General features: G+C 37.9%; 1 protein-coding gene across 1 annotated transcript; it reads left to right on the forward strand.

Annotated features, from left to right (window-relative positions):
- Positions 1-9470: 9470 nt before the first annotated feature.
- Positions 9471-17788, forward strand: LOC138910748 (uncharacterized mitochondrial protein AtMg00860-like). Its single transcript, XM_070201895.1, has 2 exons — positions 9471-9677; positions 17255-17788. The coding sequence occupies exons 1-2, from the start codon at positions 9471-9473 to the stop codon at positions 17786-17788; spliced, it is 741 nt and encodes a 246-aa protein (XP_070057996.1).
- Positions 17789-18577: the final 789 nt, after the last annotated feature.

An 18577-nucleotide genomic window follows, 5' to 3' on the forward strand; every position in this document is an offset into this window, starting at 1 on the left:
GAGGGCACCTACAGAAATCATTTAGGCGCCGAATCATTAGTTTGAAAGGTAATCAGAGCCGGCTACTACTGGATCAACATGGAAAAAGATGCAAAGGAGTTTGTGCGAAAATGTGATGGGTTCCAAAGACAAGCTCCGATGATTCATCAACCCGGGGAGCTGTTGCATTCGGTTTTGTCACCTGGCCGTTCATGAAGTGGGAAATGGACATCGTCGCCTCCCTTTCATTGGCACCGATAAGGCTCAATTTATATTATTTATGACTGACTATATTTCTAAGTGGGTGGAAGCCCAAGCATATGGGAAGACCAGGTAGAAGGAAGTCATCGATTTCATTTGAATATAAGTACTTCCCTAAAAGGGAGGAATATGGAGTGATGTGGCATTAAGTCAGAATGAAGTGGCTTTAGTAACTACAGAATGGTAAAGGGAGAATGCAATAAAAAAATGAGAAAGGGATGAGATTGCACTCATTCAAATCCTACAGATATGCAATGATTCCAGGACATTATGCAAACACGAAGTCAAGGAGAGGAAGTATCGATTCCTGCCCGAGATGTTATTATTAGATAAAGAGCTAGTGCGAGACATAAGTTAAGACAAAGGAAATAACCCAAGAAATATTGCGCGGAATATTAATATGGGAATGGACCAACGAGCAGTTAGTAGTTGATTCAAGAAGAGTCTAGTTATGGCTAGACAAGAGGTTACAGAAAAATCAACAGATCGTGCAAGGATAAACTTTACAATAGCAACGTTATCAATTATTCATCTCTTAAGAAAAAACTTCAGCAAGGATAAATTTTGCAATGGCAACGTTATTGCTTCAAGTATTTCATACAAATACTATTTAATACTATAAAAACTCATTCAAAAATATTAGCAACGTGAATTTTGCTACAAAAACCGTACGAGACTACGTAATGTTATGGCAACGGGATTTTGTGATTCTAAGGAAGTACGATGCAATCTCTCTCAAGAATATCATACTAATTTTCCCCTACTTCGATCCGCCGTTACGTGGTGTCGCAATCGACGTATGTTAGAGGTATTGTCAAGTGAATTGGCTTAGGTATGTTAAGTCTATCCCTTCTTTCCTTGTGGTATGATCCAAATGATATAAATAAAACGAGCAAAATACGCAACTTTCATAAATGACTCTATTCATAGAAATACTAGGGGTGTCTATATTCTTGATTTCCTATAGTATTATTATTCTATCATCTGTTCACGGGTCTTAGAAAATACGTAAGTTGATAAAGTTTATTTTATGATATTAATCAGAGGCATAATAGTCTTATGACGTTCCGAAAAGTTTTATTGACGTACTTCTGATGCATTGAATTCATTTATACATGTACATTGACCCATGACCAGATGACATTATATACGCGTATATATGTATATGGGATATGGGAAAAGGTTACAATGTTATATACACACCACCACCTGATCAGCTAGTATACGTTGATGATTTGCCCACAGTGGCCGAAATGATATGATGGGATGCCCTCAGAGGCTTAATGATGTTATGAACGCATATACCCATGCATGGTATGACATTTATACGCATATACATGACATTATAAGTATTGAATGATTCATGGAGCTATTCAGACTTACATGTCGAGTCTTTTACTCCATGTTTCTCTCATGTCTATTATTTACTGATTTTCATTCCTTACATACTCAGTACATTATTTGTACTGACGTCCCTTTTGCCTGGGGACACTATGTTTCATGCCCGCAGGTCTTGATAGATAGGTCAAGAGTCCTCCAAGTAGGCGATCAGCTCAGCGGAGGATGTTGGTGCGCTCCATTTGCTCCGGAGTTGCCTATTTGGTCAGTATGCATTGGATACGTATTGGTTGGTATGTCGGGGCCCTGCCCCAGCCTTATGACATTTGTGTACTCTTAGAGGCTTGTAGACATATGTCATGTACGTGAAAGATTGTATGTCCTTGTTGGTCTATGTTTAGTATAGGGGTGATCATTTTGGTCTTATACCATATGTCATATGCATAAGTTGGTATTACATGTTGGGTCGTCCTACGACGAGTGTTCCTTCATGTTTCATTCTAGTTATTTCATGACAATCTTTTGGCCCATTTATCAATGATAGTACGATAAGAAAGATACGTTATGTTGGTACTCGGTTGAGTAAGGTACCGGGTACTCATCGCGGCCCATCGGTTTGGGTCGTGACAAAAGAAACTCATTTTTTTGTAACTATCATGGGCCAACATGGCCACAACTGATAATGTATAACTATAAGTGGCAGGCGTTATATTAATGAACCATCATTCTTAAAACATATATACATATGGTCCGTCAAGGCCTCTGACATACTATACAAAATGAACCTTTGTCTACAAATCCTCTAAGATTATTTGACATCAAATGGGACAAGGTATCGGCCTACCCATAAGTTTGTAGCAAAAATCTGACATGATGAATTATAGACTCGGCTGCATTGCGAATGAAGTGGAGTCTTACCGATCCTTTGCTGAATGCTGACCTCGTCTACTATGAGGGCTTGCCAAACTGATTATCTATACCTGCAGGCATGAATGCAATGTCCCTAACAAAAGGACGTCAGTACGAATAATGTATCGAGTATGTAAGGCGGAACTGAAATATAACAATAAGTCAACATTAATTAAAGACATATAAGAATCAACCTGAATCTCTAAAGTGCCACCGTATATGCATACTTATTATACTTATATATATATATATATTGCCCGTATATATTCGATTATGCCCGGTTGAGACTATTGCTCGTATCTTATAATGCATGACTGCCCAATTGGCCGTAGCACGGTGGTAAATGAATATGCATGTCTGCCCAACCGGCCGTAGCACGATGGTAAATGCATGAAGATGTATGTATCACTATATTATAAACATTAATATCTTTATCAAATACCTCAATAGGGAACTAGATACATACTTAGACATGCTTGAATATCACTTTATGGGAATGAATAACATAGACATCCTTAACTGCTAAGAGTAGAACTACTTATGGAATATCATTACGTTTACATATCGTTTCTTGGATTATGCCAAAAGAAAGAAGGATTAGCCTTAACATACCTGGACCGGTTCTCTTGATAATTCCTCTAACACATGTCTTTTGCAACGAAACACATAACGGCGGATCAAAATAGGGAAATATTCGTATGATATTCTTGAGAAAGATTGCACTGTATTCCCTTAGAATCGCAAATCTCATGCTTCGAAGTATACGATGTAATAAGCTCGCAATTGTACAAGAGTCAGAGGGTCTTCCTTAAGTACTACAATGAAAGACTAGCTGAGGAAATAAGGAAGAAGGCTTCAACCTAAGCACAATGACCTAAAATGAAAATAGTCTTGTAACAATAGTCTCATAACAACATTGTATGCATTCCATAAGAAAGTGGCACTTAGCGTGGCTAAGGAATGGGAAGAAAAATCTAAAGGTAATATTCAAGATCATATGGGTTATATGGAATTCCAATATGCGTGGGCACTAAAATAGGCCATGTATTCATGCAACAAGTGGCAGAACGACTAGGAAAAGTAATAGCTTACGTTTAAAGAAAGATGAGAAGGAACGAAAGGAATTATTCGATTAATGATACAGATTTAGTTACGTTATGAATGCACTCAAGATTTTAGAGTGTTATCCATGCAACATATATGTTGATAATAATACAGCCATAGAAGACTCCAGTATAAGTTAAAAGAACGAATTGAGCCCAGGTCATAGACAAAGGATTAAAGTATTAGAAGATTGTATCATGGATATTCCATAGCGTCCATGAAAGGCTAAAGTAATAAATAATATCAAGAGCCAGATATCGGAAGATAGCTTAAGAGCTTACATAAAGACTGATCAGAAGGAAGAGGAACCTAAAGAGTTACATCAACGAAGTAATTCAGGAGTCTGATTATTGGACCGACAAAATTATAGAAATTATGATTGAGAACATAGAAGAATCACTCTTAATATGAGAGGTGCAAGAGAGATAGTACACAACCATATTCTATAACTACTCTAGAAGAAAGCTAGTTAGAAGAGTACCAGCCTCATAAAAAGTCAGTATGGAGCTACAATCAGATTGTGTATGCGCCGGAGGTGCAAGTATTATAAGAGAGCTTCAAGTTGTGGATGTGAATTATACCTATGTGGAAAGGGGTGGGGGGGGGAAGGTGGGTTATGAAAGAGATAGAAGATATGATGTGAGACTTTAAGATAAGTAAGGTAAATGTGAACAACGTACGAGATACTCAAATGCAGAAGGTTGTGAATAGTCTATACTTCATATAGAAGGCCAAAAGCGTTGAGACTCAGTATCCAGGAATGATAACGGCATCGTCAGTGGAATATTTTCCGGTCTATGGTTTCTATGTATCGAGAGGTCTAGTTAAAAAAGTAAAGAAGAGTTAGAGACGATGTGATATCTCGCTTGATGTTCCAGAATAATACGAGAAAATCTATGGTGCAAGCAAGTTGAAGGAAGGTTGCAAGTAGTATAAATAGATATGTGTAGGTCGCAAGCTAAAGTATGGTAAAGCGGAAAGGTTTTAGGAAGGAAAGAGTAAGGATAAGAAAGGGCGAGTGAGAAGGTGACGAGAATGGATTAGTCCTCAGGATTAAGCCCATGAAAAAGGGAGCTAATGGTCTCTCTAAGTTATAGAAAGATCAGTATAGCCTGAGTGAACTCAAAGGAGTCTAAGACTAGTAGCATTTAGAAGAGATGGAATGCTGCCCTGATAGTAGAATGAGGGTGTAATTGTGATAAATGAAGGATGACGTTTAGGCCTTTGATTGAGTAATGATTTCATAAATTGTACAGGATTAAAATACTCACGTGAGGAAAATCACATTGGGATGCTATGAATTATGGTTATGAAAGTATAGTATCGCCCCCAAGTGGATCAGGAAAATCACTTCAAATGTTCCACGATGCAGCGTAAGCCCTAGTGACAATATATTACGTAAGGAGTTTCAAGTTATTAATGGAATATTATAGATAAACATTGAGGTAAATCAACAATGGATGGGTAAAAGCTGCAAAGTACGAGATGAGATTAGGTCATCAGTCTTAAGATGAACAGTAATGAAGAAACATTAAAAGACATAGCTTTATGCATATAGGATAAGCAACGAGAGTAACTTGGAGTTTGGTATCAAACCTCAGTAATGATAAATTAAAGTAAGAATTATGGTATAGTATGGCCTACTTAGATGAAGTAAAGCTAATGAGCCCAGAGGGACAACTTGACATAATTTTATATATGAACACAAAGTGAAGCCTAGAGATTGGCTAAAAGATAGAGGAAAGAGAAGAGAAGAGTCGCATAGGCGCACATACAAAGTTAGAGTCGTACAGGCTGTATGATAGAAGGTAGCAGCAATTACGAAATTAGAAGGATTTCGACTACAAGACGTGATGTGAGAAAGAGTCCTAAAGGGGGGAATTCCCTGGCCTTTGGATTTATTCACAGAACAATCGCCTAGATGGCAAGAAGAGTACTAAAGTATTTAGAAGACATAGGTTATAAAAATGATAAGTGCATCGGTCAACATTCGAGGACGAATGTTCCAAATGGGGGAATGATGTTACACCCCATGTTTGCATATGTGGAAGTACGCCGTAAGTAAATTGATATAATCTCGAAAATGAGATGTTTCATCCTACATTTTCGTACGTTAAAGTTTCGTATTAAGTTAATCGACGTAAGTTCGGAGATAAGATAATTTTGTGATTTTTAGTGTCATGAGATTTCAAGCAAGTGATAAGTAAATTCGTAAAGGTGAAAGGGTAAGCGAATCAAAGAAAATGAGTTTCGGCGAAGTTTGACATTTTGAGATAAAAATACGGTCCAAGATATAATACCCCGTATTTATGGACAAGTGCCATACAAGGTACCACGTGACTATGATAGTAAGGTGTATAAAGTGTGTTAAAAGTGAGTAGTATTTTAAGTAATTTGAGATAATTCTTAATTATGTGGACAATTATGTATTCTTAGAGGCTTGTAGATATATGTCATGTATATGAAAGATTGTATGGCCTTGTCGGCCTATGTTCAGTGTAAGAGTGCTCATTTTGACCTTATAGTCCCGTATGTCACATGTATAAGTTTTTATATCAGATTGGGTCATCTTATATTGAGTATTCCTTTATGTTTATTCTGGTTAGCCCATGACGGCCCGTTTGGCCCATTTGCCAATGATAGTACGATATGAAGGATATGTAACGTTAGTACTCGGTTGAGTAAGGCACCGGGTGCCCGTCGTGGTCCATCGGTTTGTGTCGTGACAGTATTAGAGACATTAGTGATGATCAAGAAGGATGTGATATTGCTGCAAATGGGGTGGATAAGGTTTCAGATAAAGACTTACCAGTTGAAACCAATGAAACAAAAGTTATTTATTCACGTACTACAAACCCTAGCTTGACATCTATGAATGATGTTGGTGGATCAAGAGGCATGATTGTGTTGAATAAGAAGCTTACACGGGGGAATGATGTTGGCCAACAACATCAACTTGAATTGGCAATTGTCCCTAATAGTTCTAGGGCTTTGGAATGTGTTCTCATGGTAGCTGTGGAAAATATTCAACTATGGATTAATGTACAATTGAAGTCCTCTAATCAACTACTATATGAGCTTGTCACGCACAATTTTGCACCAGTAGAGAGTCAAATCCCTTTAAATAAGTTGCACGAGGTTAAAGATATATAAGAGGATGGTTCTACTACAGGCAATTTTCACAAGGTGGCCAAAGAATGTGATTTGTCACCAAGAGTAAGTGACAAGAGTGAAAAGAAGGGAAAGAATAAGAAGAATCATGAGACACTTCAAACTATAAGACAACAACCCAAGAGGGCGGTATCAAAGAATAAATGATGATGAAATCACTATATGTAATATAAGTTATGTTTTCACACAATAGGCTTTTAAAAGAGTGGTTCAAAAAAATAGGGATGGTTTCTATGTAGTTGCACTTATGGAATCCTTTCAAGATTGTAGGCGCATTCAAATATACAGAAGAAGACTTGGGATGGAATCTATTTTGGCTAATGTTAATGGGACGATTTGGGTGTTTGCTGATGTTAAAGTTCAGTGGGAAATTATGATAGACGCTGAACAATAAATTACCTTGAAGCTTCTTAATCAAGACAATGTCCAACACATTGTTACTATTTTCGTGTATGCTAAGTGCTCTTCAGTTGAAAGGTTGGAATTATGAGACAATTTGTATTATCTAGCTAGTGACATGGATTTTCCTTAGATGGTAGGAGGGTACTTCAATGTGATACTACACGAAGAGGAAAAACTTGGAGGTTTACCAGTTTTTCCACGTGAGTATGATGACTTTACTCTTTGTATCAACTCTTGTGGGCGGATTGATTTTAATTACAAAAGGGTGTCCTTTCACATGGTGGAATGGTAGACTAAATACAGAATGCATCTTTAAGAGATTGGATAGAGTACTTGTTAATTTGCCCTTTTAGAACTTATTTCCAACCGTTGATTTCGAGTATCTTAGTAGAACTCGTTCCGAACATGCCCCCTTATTGATGATTTGTGGCGAAGAAGCTTCTCATTTTATCAAACCTTTCAAGTTCATTAATTTTTCGGCTCAACATAAGACATTTAAATAAGTGGTGAGACAAAATTGGGTGGCTAATTCTATAGGGGATACCTTTATTATGTTCAAGCTCAAACTAAAGAGGGTGAAACATGCATTATCTAAATGGAGCAAAGAAACATATGGGGACATCTTCAAGTAAATTACTATAAAGAAGGACATTGTTAGGGTGAAGAAAATATTATTTGAAGAAGAGCCTACAGTTGAGAATGGAATAATACTTAAAAGAGCTCAAGCTGAGCTCATCAAATATTAACCTAGAAGAGGAGCATTGGAGGCAAAATACAGGCATTACATGATTTGCCAAGGAGAAAGAAATACTAATTTCTTCCAAAACCAAATGAATAGTTAGAGAAAGAAGTTGCAATTGAAAAGGATACAAGATGGCTTTAACTAGTTTGAAACTCAAGAGTTAATGGCAATTCCTGCTATTAATATTTTCCAGAACCAGCTCACACAGGAAAGGGATCTTAGTGATTTGAAATGCTAAAACAAGTCCATTCTATGTTATCTAATGATCTGAATGTGGATATATATAGGTTATCAATCACGGAGGAAGTAAAGGGTGCTATTTTTGCACTAAGTGATTCTACTGCTAGTTGTCCTGATGGATTTACTGGTTTATTCTACTAAGGATGTTGGGACATAGTTGGAGAGGATGTGTATGACATACTTATTGAAATATTTTGGGGTGTATTATTTCTAAAGTCCATCACACAAACCAATCTGGTCTTATTGTAAAAATAACAAGTGCAAACATTTTTAGATTTGAAATGCATAAGTTTGGCCAGTTTCATCAACAAGGTGATTTCTAGAGTGGTTCATGACAACTTGGAGAAGATCTTGCCCTTTTTTAACTCACCTAATGAATTTGGTTTTGTGAAGGGTAGAAGAATTTGGTATTCTATATTGATAAATGGACAACCTTTAGGTTTCATTCATTATACAAGAGGTGTAAAGCAAGGTGATCCACTCTCTCATGCATTGTTCATTCTGATAGTTATGGTATTATCTAGGTCTTTGAATAATATGTTTAAAGTGGAATGGTAAATTGGCTATCGCATGCCAAATTGGACTGATCAACTTAATTCATTTAGCGTATCCAGATGATACAATACTCTTTGTCTCTTCTGATCACAAGTTTCTGAAAGGTGTTCAAATAATCTGAGCAGATATCAATTCAATTAATTAAGAAGTTGAAAATCTCTTTCTACAAGCATGCTAAGGTGGTTGGAAACTTATTTCAGTCAATAGGGGACGTCACAAGCTTTGCTAGAGGAGAGTTCCCATTTACCTGCCTTTGTTGCCCTATATTCTATACAAGAAGGAGGAAAGTTTACTATCAAGATCTCACTAAAAACGTATATTCCAAACTGTATTCTTGGAAAGGAAAGCTATTGTCATATAGAGGAAAGGTTATACTTATTTCTAATGTACTGCAAAGTATGCCAATTCATTTGCTATAAGTCCTTGATCCTCCAAAAAATATCTGTGATCACCTACATAAGATGTTTTCTAGATTCTTTTGGGGAACAAATTAAGAGGGAAGAAGCAGGCGTTGGTCTTCCTGGCATAATATTTGTCTACCTACTGATGAGAGTAACTTATAGTTTAGATCTTTGGTTGAAATTTCAAGAGCCTTATTTGCAAGGCTGTGGTGGAAGAATAGGACTACAAAGACTTTCTGGTCCAACTTAATATGGAATAATTATTGCAAAAAGAAGATACCAACAATTGTAAAATTTAGGAATGCGTCACATGATTGAGAAAAATGCTACTCGCTAGACAAGAGGTTGATCATGAAATTTAGTGAGAAATGGAAGGAGGTACTACTAGTGTATGGAATGGGAATTGGGTCGGATTATGTGCATTATATGATGTATTGCAACCTTTTTTTCCCATTGATGAAAATCTGCATGAAGTATCACAGTTAAGAGCGGATGAAGGTTGGAATGTGGATCTATTGAGCAGGCTTTTCCTGATGACATTGCTGATCAAATCAAGGGGAAGATTCAATATGAAGGTAGTGATGGATTTTGAGACACACCATGGTGGATCCCAACAACCTCAGGGAAGTTTCATTAGATAGTTCTTTGCATATTTTAAGGCATAGATCAAACCAGAATGATCATTATAAATGCAGGTGGACTAAGGGTCTTCCTTTTAAGATTTTCTTCTTCCTTTGGAGACTTTGGTAATATAAGCTACCTATTGATGATAATTGGAGGAAGATAGTTAAGACCTTCTAAATGTTACTATTATGTGTATTCTCAAGATGAAGCTATACCATATTTGTTCGTATGTGGTTCTTTTGGTACTAGAGTTTGGAAGACCTTCCTTGTCGTTGCAGGAATACAAGTGCCTTTGGTGCAACTCCACCAAGTAATAAGGGCATGGTGGAGTGCTGAATGTTGTCCTAAACTTAAACCATTGTTTCAGGCAATTTTGACCATCATCACTAGGTAACTATGCAAGAGAAGAACAATATTATGCATGGAGGTACTGCGCGATTTAATAAGGTTGTTCATGAGATCAACAACACACTTCATTACTTGGCTAACGTGATATACAAATAGCTTCCTAATATTATTTTTCTTTGGATGAATATGGTAGCATTCTCTGAGGGGTATAGACCATTGATTGTAACTAAGAGAGTAAGTTGGAAATTTTCTTATGAAGGCTGGTATAATTGTAAAACAGATGGTGCTTAAAGGGGCAATCGAGGTCCTAGTTCTTATGGTTTTTGTGTCAGCAATAGTGAAGGGGACCTAGTGTATGAACGGATAATGGAGTTGGAGGAAACAACAAATATAGTAGCTGACACAGAAGGAATTCCAGAATGGTTGACATACTGACTTGAAAAAGGGCTTTTTTCTCTTATTCTGCAGACAAATTCATTGGTGATGAAGAAGATAGTTGAGGGTTAATGAGATCAATCATGGTGCTTTGGTACAGAGGTAGATTAAGGATATGAAGGTTAATTGCAATGTGATCTTTCAATATGTGATAAGGGAAGGCAATTTAGTGACATATGTTTTAGTTGTGTTTTCTTTTGACGATATAATTACTTTTAACTATTTTCCTGAAATACCTAGTGCAATGAGGAGGTTGTTGAACATAGACATGGCTCAAATCCCTAATCACATGATTAATGACAATGTTACAAATAAAAGATCACATGATTAATGACAATGCATTGCTTCATGCTGGATGCTTTTGCGATGATCTTCAATTAGCTATATGTTTGTATATTGTTACCTTACTTTCCAATGGTATTAGCATGGTGTCATGCTCATTTTTGTGGTGATTTACAAGTTTATGGAATTTATAGGGAAAGCAGGCTATTGTATACTTCATGTGCATGTTATATATGTGGTTTTTGGTAAGTATATGACTAATATATACGCGACTGTCACAAACTAAAATCTCAACTTAAGGAACATGATGGCACCTAGTCTCTATGACTAGGTAAGCCTATCAGATGAAGAGATCAACAGAATAAAACAACTTAACTATTAAAAAAAACTGAAAAATGCCATAACATAACCGTAAAGTGAATTCAATAGTCATACATCCCTAAAACCCTGTATTACGGAGCCATCAACTCTACAAAAAGTATATAAGTCTCAAAGTATATATCACTATTTGGAATACATAAACACTAATAAGGAAACAATAGAGGGTGACTCCGAGGCGTACTTGCGGAAACAACAGGTATACCTTAAAGTCTCCACAACTCAAGCTCAACTCTATAGCAACCAGCACGATTCGAGGTACCTGGATCTGCACAAAAATGTGCATAAGCATATTATTAGTAAACCACAATTAGTACCCAGTAAGTATTAACTTACCTCGATGGAGTAGTGACAAGGTTCAAGTCGAGACACTCACTAGACAAATAACCTTTGTGGAATATCAATATATAACTGACAACGGAAGGTATATCAGAGTAATTATCAACAAAGAATTGGGCATGAAATAACACGGCAGATTAACCAATAACTTGTAAATAATAAAGTGAAATCATTTAAGGAAGATAATGATATGTTAAAATCATCAACTCGTTCCAATACAAGAATAACATCAAGAATCACCCCGAAGTACCACATAACATAATCATAAGTCACCTTTATGAAGCCGTGCGAGATTCACATTGAAATATTTCCCCTTATATAGCTACACGCGCATAAGCCTCCTTATCTCGCTGCATGTGCATCACAATTAAGTATTTCCCCTTACTTGCAATATGAGCATAAGCCCATTTATCTCGCCGCATGCGCATCAATAAACACCACCCTTATGTCTCCCATGCACATCTTATTCACTACACAACAATCAACCTGCACAAAATATGCACATATGCACCCCATCGCCCAAACAATAACACCAAAGCCACAACAATATATAGCCCAGGACTCAACAATATTGTGGAGAAGAATCCCAAAAATAACACAAGGGTACGGGTGAATCAACGATAAAATGTGCTTCATATAACAAACAACTCCAATTCAAGGCATAATAATAGCCTAGGGTCTAATCCGGTAAATTACCCCACATGCGCTCATGTATATACTCGTCACTTTATGTACACGTCACTTCATATAGTACAAACAATACAAATTGGACCAAATCCTAAGGAGTAATTCCCCCACATAAAGTTAGGCAACATACTTACCTCAATAAGGCCAATTCAATACTCTAAACTGATTTTCCCTTAGAATTCACCTCCGTTCGACTCAAATCTAGACAAAAATGACTTAATAATATCAAACAATGTAAGAGAAATCAATTTCGACTATTAAAGTAAAGATCATTACACAATATAAAAAAAGTCAATAAAAATCAGTCACAGGCTTGCCCAGTCAAAATCCAGGTCAAGGGGTAGATCTCGACTACCCATAACCCCACGAGTCGATATATGTGTTTGGTATTCAAATCTGAGTCCAATTTGACATTCAAATATCAAAATTTCAATTTTTTTAAAACATAGTCAAAAATCCTAAAAATTTCTTTTCAAATATATGATTTAGATGTTAAAATTCTTAAACAATCGTGTTATATAATCAAAATTGAGTCAAAACTACTTACCCAATAGCTTTGTATTAAAATCTCCTCCTAAAATCGCCTCCCACCGAGTCTAGGGCTCCAAAAGTGATAAATAAGACTATGTCCCGAAAGCCCATCCCTTTGTTCATCTACATAAGTCGCAAATGCGACCAATGGATTGCAATTGCGCTGCCTTACATGCCCATGAAATGTCGCAAATGCGACTCAGACATCGCACTTGCAAAGTCTGCCCAGGTCGCAAGAGCTACTAGCCCAGACCTAGACCTACCTTCGTAATTGCGTTCAAGGTGTCGCAACTGTGATGCCTGGAGTACCCTACAAACTTCACAATTGCGACTAGTGCTAACAATTGTGATAACCGTAGCACTAGAACACCATCAACATAGAACTCAATTACAAATAGTCTGAAATACATTTGAAACTATTCGAGCCCCCAAGTGTAACGACCCAGTTCGCAAAAACGACTAGCCCAGACCCAGACCTACCTTCATAATTGTGTTCAAGGTGTCGCAACTGTGATGCCTGAAACCCCCTACAAACTTTGCAATTGCGACTAGTGCTAACAATTGCGATAACCATAGCACTAGCACACCATCAACGTAGAACTCAATTACAAATAGTCTGAAATACATCTGAAACTCATCCGAACCCCCAAGTGTAACGACCCAGCAGGTCGTTTCGAGAGTTGTAGACCCGTTTTCCCCATTTCTGCTTCCTTTTGTGCTTTTCAGATATGTTATGATATACCAGATGAGTTGGTTCGGGTCCGGAGTGGTTTCAGAGTGGATTGAGACACTTAGTCTCTTATTTAGAAACTTAAATTAGAAAAGTCAACTAGATATTGACTTATGTGTAAACGATCTCAGAATTTAATTCGGATGGTTACATTAGCTTCGTTAGGTGATTTTGGATTTAAGAGCGCATCCAGAATGTTATTTGGAGGTCCGTAGTGGAATTAGGCTTTAATTGGCAAAAGTTAGAAATTTGGCAATTTCGGTCGGTAGTGAAAAATTTGATATCGGGGTCGGAATGGATTTTAGGATATTGGAGTAGGTTCGTGGTGTCATTTCTGACGTGTGTGTAAATTTTGAGGTCATTCGGACGTGGTTTGGTAGGTATCAGCATCGTTTGTGGAATTCAAAAGTTTAGAAGTTCTTAGGCTTGAATCCGAGGGTAATTTGGTGTTTTGATGTTATTTTTAGTGATTCGAAGGCTCGACTAAGTTTGTATGTTGTTATGTGACTTGTTGGTATGGTTGGTTGAGGTCCCGAGGGGTTCAGGGTGATTCCGTGTGGTTAACAGGTTGTTTGAAGTTAGAAAAATGCAGCTGAAGGTGCTGCTACTGGACCTGGGCTGGAACCGCAGTTGCGTAGAAGTGGTCGCATCTGCGAGACTGAATCACAGATGCGGAAATGAGGAGGGCTGGCAGTGGCCGCAGGTGCGAGGTCTATTCCGCACTTGCGAGTGTCACACCTCTTTTTGCCCCAATATATATATATGTGTTATGGATTGTTGTGGGTTAAAGAGTTTTTCCAATTAAAGTGACAAATTTGAATATGGATTATTTTATTTACAGAGTCGCCACTTGGAATTGATTTTTTGGGTGTTCCAAGTCACCTTTTATTTGAATCACTAGTCAAAGGAAGGTTTGAATCTATTATTATTGGTCTGCAAAAATAAAGTCCGGGTAAGAAATTTTGTTGACCGGGGAGAAGGTGAAAGGCATTCCTCGAGTCCCGTGGTTCTAGCACGGTCGCTTTATTGACTACAACTTCGCTTGAATTAATTTTAGATAAACTGTGATTTATTGGTTTCCATGTTTTATCTGTCCGCTTTTATATTAAAATATGGAATTATCTTTGAAACGAATCACGTGTGTGAATCCATTTTGTTTATTGTGCCAAAATCATGTCAGGTGACGTGCACGCAATTAATAGTTTTTTATATTATATTTAAGGTTGTTTCGCCCAAAGTTGCGAACACATACCTTGATTTTATTTTTGGGAATCGTAATTATGTCACGCGAACGTATACATAATCACGATGATTCAATTAATTATGAGTACGCCTAAAGCATTCTAGCGCATTCATGATTTGTTTCTTTCCTATGTTTGAGATTATTGTGAAGGCCATGAATTATGGAATTACTTGTGAAAGAAGTGTATGATTTTAGATCACATGAAATGAGATAAAAAGAACAAAGGGAAGAATAAGCCTTTAATGCAAAATTTTCAATTAAATAAGTCTCCAAAACAGGTACAATAACTCAGACGAACGTCGAAAAAGCATAAGCGACGAATAACATCAAACCTAGTGAACGTATCTTCAACGGAATCATCGACCTCGACTATTGACTTCACTTTTTGGCGTGTAAAAAAGGATGTTATGAAATATTTTTGTTGGGTTTTGGGTGATGACTTGCTGGATTATTTGAAATAAAGACGAAGAAAGAATGACACGAGTAGAAATTCCCTTAGCGTAGAAGAAGAAAAAATAATTTCTCTCAATTCCCTCCTCCCTTCTTTTTTATCCCCTCTTTTTCTTCATATTTCTCTTCTATTTATAGAAAAATAATTCGGAATTTTTTCAGATTTGTTTAATTATTTTATTATTTTTTAATTAAAAAGAATTCCCACTTCCCATTTTTCTTCTTTTTTTAAAAAATAATTCCCCACTTTTCTTTACTTTTATTTTTTAATTTCACACCTTTTTTACTTTACTTTTTTTTTATTTTCCACTTATTTTACTTTTCTTTTTTTTAATTTCCACTTATTTTACTTTTCTTTTTTAAATTTTCACTTTCTTTTACTTTTTTAAAAAAAAAAATTCAGCTACCTTTACATTTAATTTTTAATTTCATCTTTCTTTTAATTTTCATTTTTTTAAATTTTCACATTCTTTTACTTTTATTTTTTTAAATTTTCCACTTTCTTTTACTTTTTTAAAAAAATAATTTTCACCTACTTTTACTTTTAATTTTTTATTCCATACTTTTAATTTTCCTATTATTTTATTTCCATCCGAAAATTTTTAATTTTTTTTAATTTTATTTCCATCCGCATTTCCAGCACAGAGTTCTCATCATGCCCCGCCCGCTGAGGTATCCTCAAGTAGTTCCTTGGGGCAGCAGTTTCGTCAGAGGAGGGGTTGTTTCGAGTGCAAAGATTTTGGTCACATTATGAGAGATTGCCCTAGGCTATTGGGTGGGACTCCACAGCGGAGTACTCGGCCGATAGCACTAGAACCAGTTCCTCCACCACCCGCCCAGCCAACCAGGGTGGAGCTCAGCCAGCTAGGGGTGGAGCCCAGTCAGCTAGGGTTCGGGCGAGAGGGGGAGGCAGATCAGGGGGTGGCCATACCCGTTTTTGTCCCTCCCTGCCAGACCATTTACTAATTGTTCAGATGCTGTGATTACAGGTATTGTCTCAATTTGTCATAGAGATGCCTCTGTATTATTTGACCCTAGTTCCACGTATTCATATGTTTCCTCATATTTCGCCCATTTTCTAGATATGCCCCGTGTGCCTTTAGTTTCATCTATTTATGTATCTACTTCTGTGGGCGATACTATTATTGTGCACCGCATATATCGGTCATGTGTGGTGACTATTGGGGGTCTGGAGACCCAAGTGAACCTTTTGCTGTTCAGTATGGTTAATTTTGATGTGATATTGGGTATGGATTGGTTATCTCCATGTCATGCTGTTCTAGATTGTCACGCTAAGACTGTGATGTTGGCGATGCCGGGATTTCCAAGGGTTGAATGGAGCAGTTCTATAGACTATGTACCTAGTAGGGTGATTTAATACTTGAAGGCTCAGCGTATGGTTGAGAAAGGTTGTCTATCCTATTTGGATTTTGTGAGGGATATTAGTGCAGAGACTCCTGCTATTGATTCTGTTCCGATGGTGCGAGATTTCTCGGATGTGTTTCCTGCAGACCTGCCAGGCATGCAGCTTGACAGGGATATTGACTTCGGGTATTGATTTGGTGTCGGGCACTCAACCCATTTCTATTCCATAGTATTGTAGGGCACCGTCAAAGTCGAAGGAGTTGAAGGAACAACTTCAGGAACTCCTTGATAAGGGGTTTATTCGGCCTAGTGTGTCACCTTGGGGTGCACCGAATCTATTTGTAAAGAAGAAAGATGGTTCCATGATGATGTGTATTGATTACAGGCAATTGAACAAGGTCACAGTCAAGAACAAGTATCCTTTGCCTCGTATTGATGATTTATTTGACCAACTTCAGAGAGCGAGGGTGTTCTCCAAGATTAATTTGAGGTCCGGTTATCACCGGTTGAAGATTCAGGATTCAGACACGCTTAAGACAACTTTCAGGATCCGATATGGCCATTATGAGTTCGTAGTGATGTCTTTTGGGCTAACCAATGCCCCAACAACATTCATGCATTTGATGTACAGTGTATTGTAGCCCTATTTGGACTCATTCATTATTGTATTCATTGATGACATCCTGGTGTACTCTCATAGCCAGAAGGAGTATGTCTAACACTTGAGGATTGTATTACAGAGATTGAAGGAGGAGAAACTTTATGCAAAGTTCTCCAAGTGTGAGTTCTGCCTCGGTTCTGTAGCATTCTTGGGGTACGTGGTGTACATTAAGGGTATTCAGGTGGATCCGATGAAGATAGAGGCGGTTCAGAGTTGGCCCAGACAGTCCTCAGCTACAGAGATTCAGAGCTTTCTTGGTTTGGCTGGTTATTACCGTTGGTTCGTTCAGGGTTTCTCGTCTATTGCATCGCCCTTGACAAAATTGACCCAAAAGGGTGCTCCATTCAGGTGGTCAGATGAGTGTGAGGAGATCTTTTATAGGCTCAAGACTGCTTTGACCACATCTTTCGTGTTTGTTCTACCATCAGCTTCAGGTTCTTACACCATGTATTGTGATGCCTCGAGGGTAGGTACTGGATGTGTTCTGATGCAAGAGGGTATGGTGATTACCTATACCTCACGCCAGTTGAAGACCCATGAGAAGAACTATCCTATCCATGATCTTGAGTTAGTAGCCATCGTTCATGCCTTGAAGATTTGGCGTCTATACTGATCACCGGAGTTTGCAGTATCTGTTGAAGCAGAAGGATATTAACTTGCGTTAGCGGAGATGTTTGGAGCTTCGTAAGGACTACAATATCATTATTTTATACCATCCGGGGAAGGCCAATGTGGTGGCCGATGCTTTGAGTCGCCGGGTGAAGAGTTTAGCATATCTCCCAGTAGCAAAGAGATCCTTGGCATTGGATGTTCAGGCCTTAGCAGGCCAGCTTTTCAGATTGGATATTTTGGAGCCGAGTTGGGTATTGGCTTATGTGGTCTCCGGGTCTTCTCTTTATGACCGTATCAGGGAGCGTCAATATGATGACCCCCACCTGCTTTTTCTTCAGGATATGATTCAATGAGGTGATGCTAGGGATGTGACCATTGATGATGACAGCGTGTTGAGGATGCATGGCTAGATATGTGTGCCTAATGTAGATGGGCTCAGAGAGTTGATCCTTGAGGAGGCCCACAACTCGCGGTATTCCATCCATCCGGGTGCCGCTAAGATGTACCAGGATTTTAGGCAGCACTATTGGTGGAGGCGGATGAAGAATGATATAGTTGGGTTTGTGGCTCGGTGTCTCAACTGTCAGCAACTTAAATATGAGCATTAGAGATCGAGTGGCTTGCTTCAGAGGATAGAGATCCCAAAGTGTAAGTGGGAGCGGATCACCATGGACTTGGTAGTTGGGGTCCCATGGACTTTGAGAAAGTTCGATGCTATTTGGGTGATTGTGGATCGACTGACCAAGTCCGTGCACTTCATTTCAGTTGGTACTACATACACTTCAGAGCA

The sequence above is a fragment of the Nicotiana tomentosiformis genome, chromosome 1 (genome assembly GCF_000390325.3).
Source record: "Nicotiana tomentosiformis chromosome 1, ASM39032v3, whole genome shotgun sequence".
NCBI classification, from domain to species: Eukaryota; Viridiplantae; Streptophyta; class Magnoliopsida; order Solanales; family Solanaceae; genus Nicotiana; species Nicotiana tomentosiformis.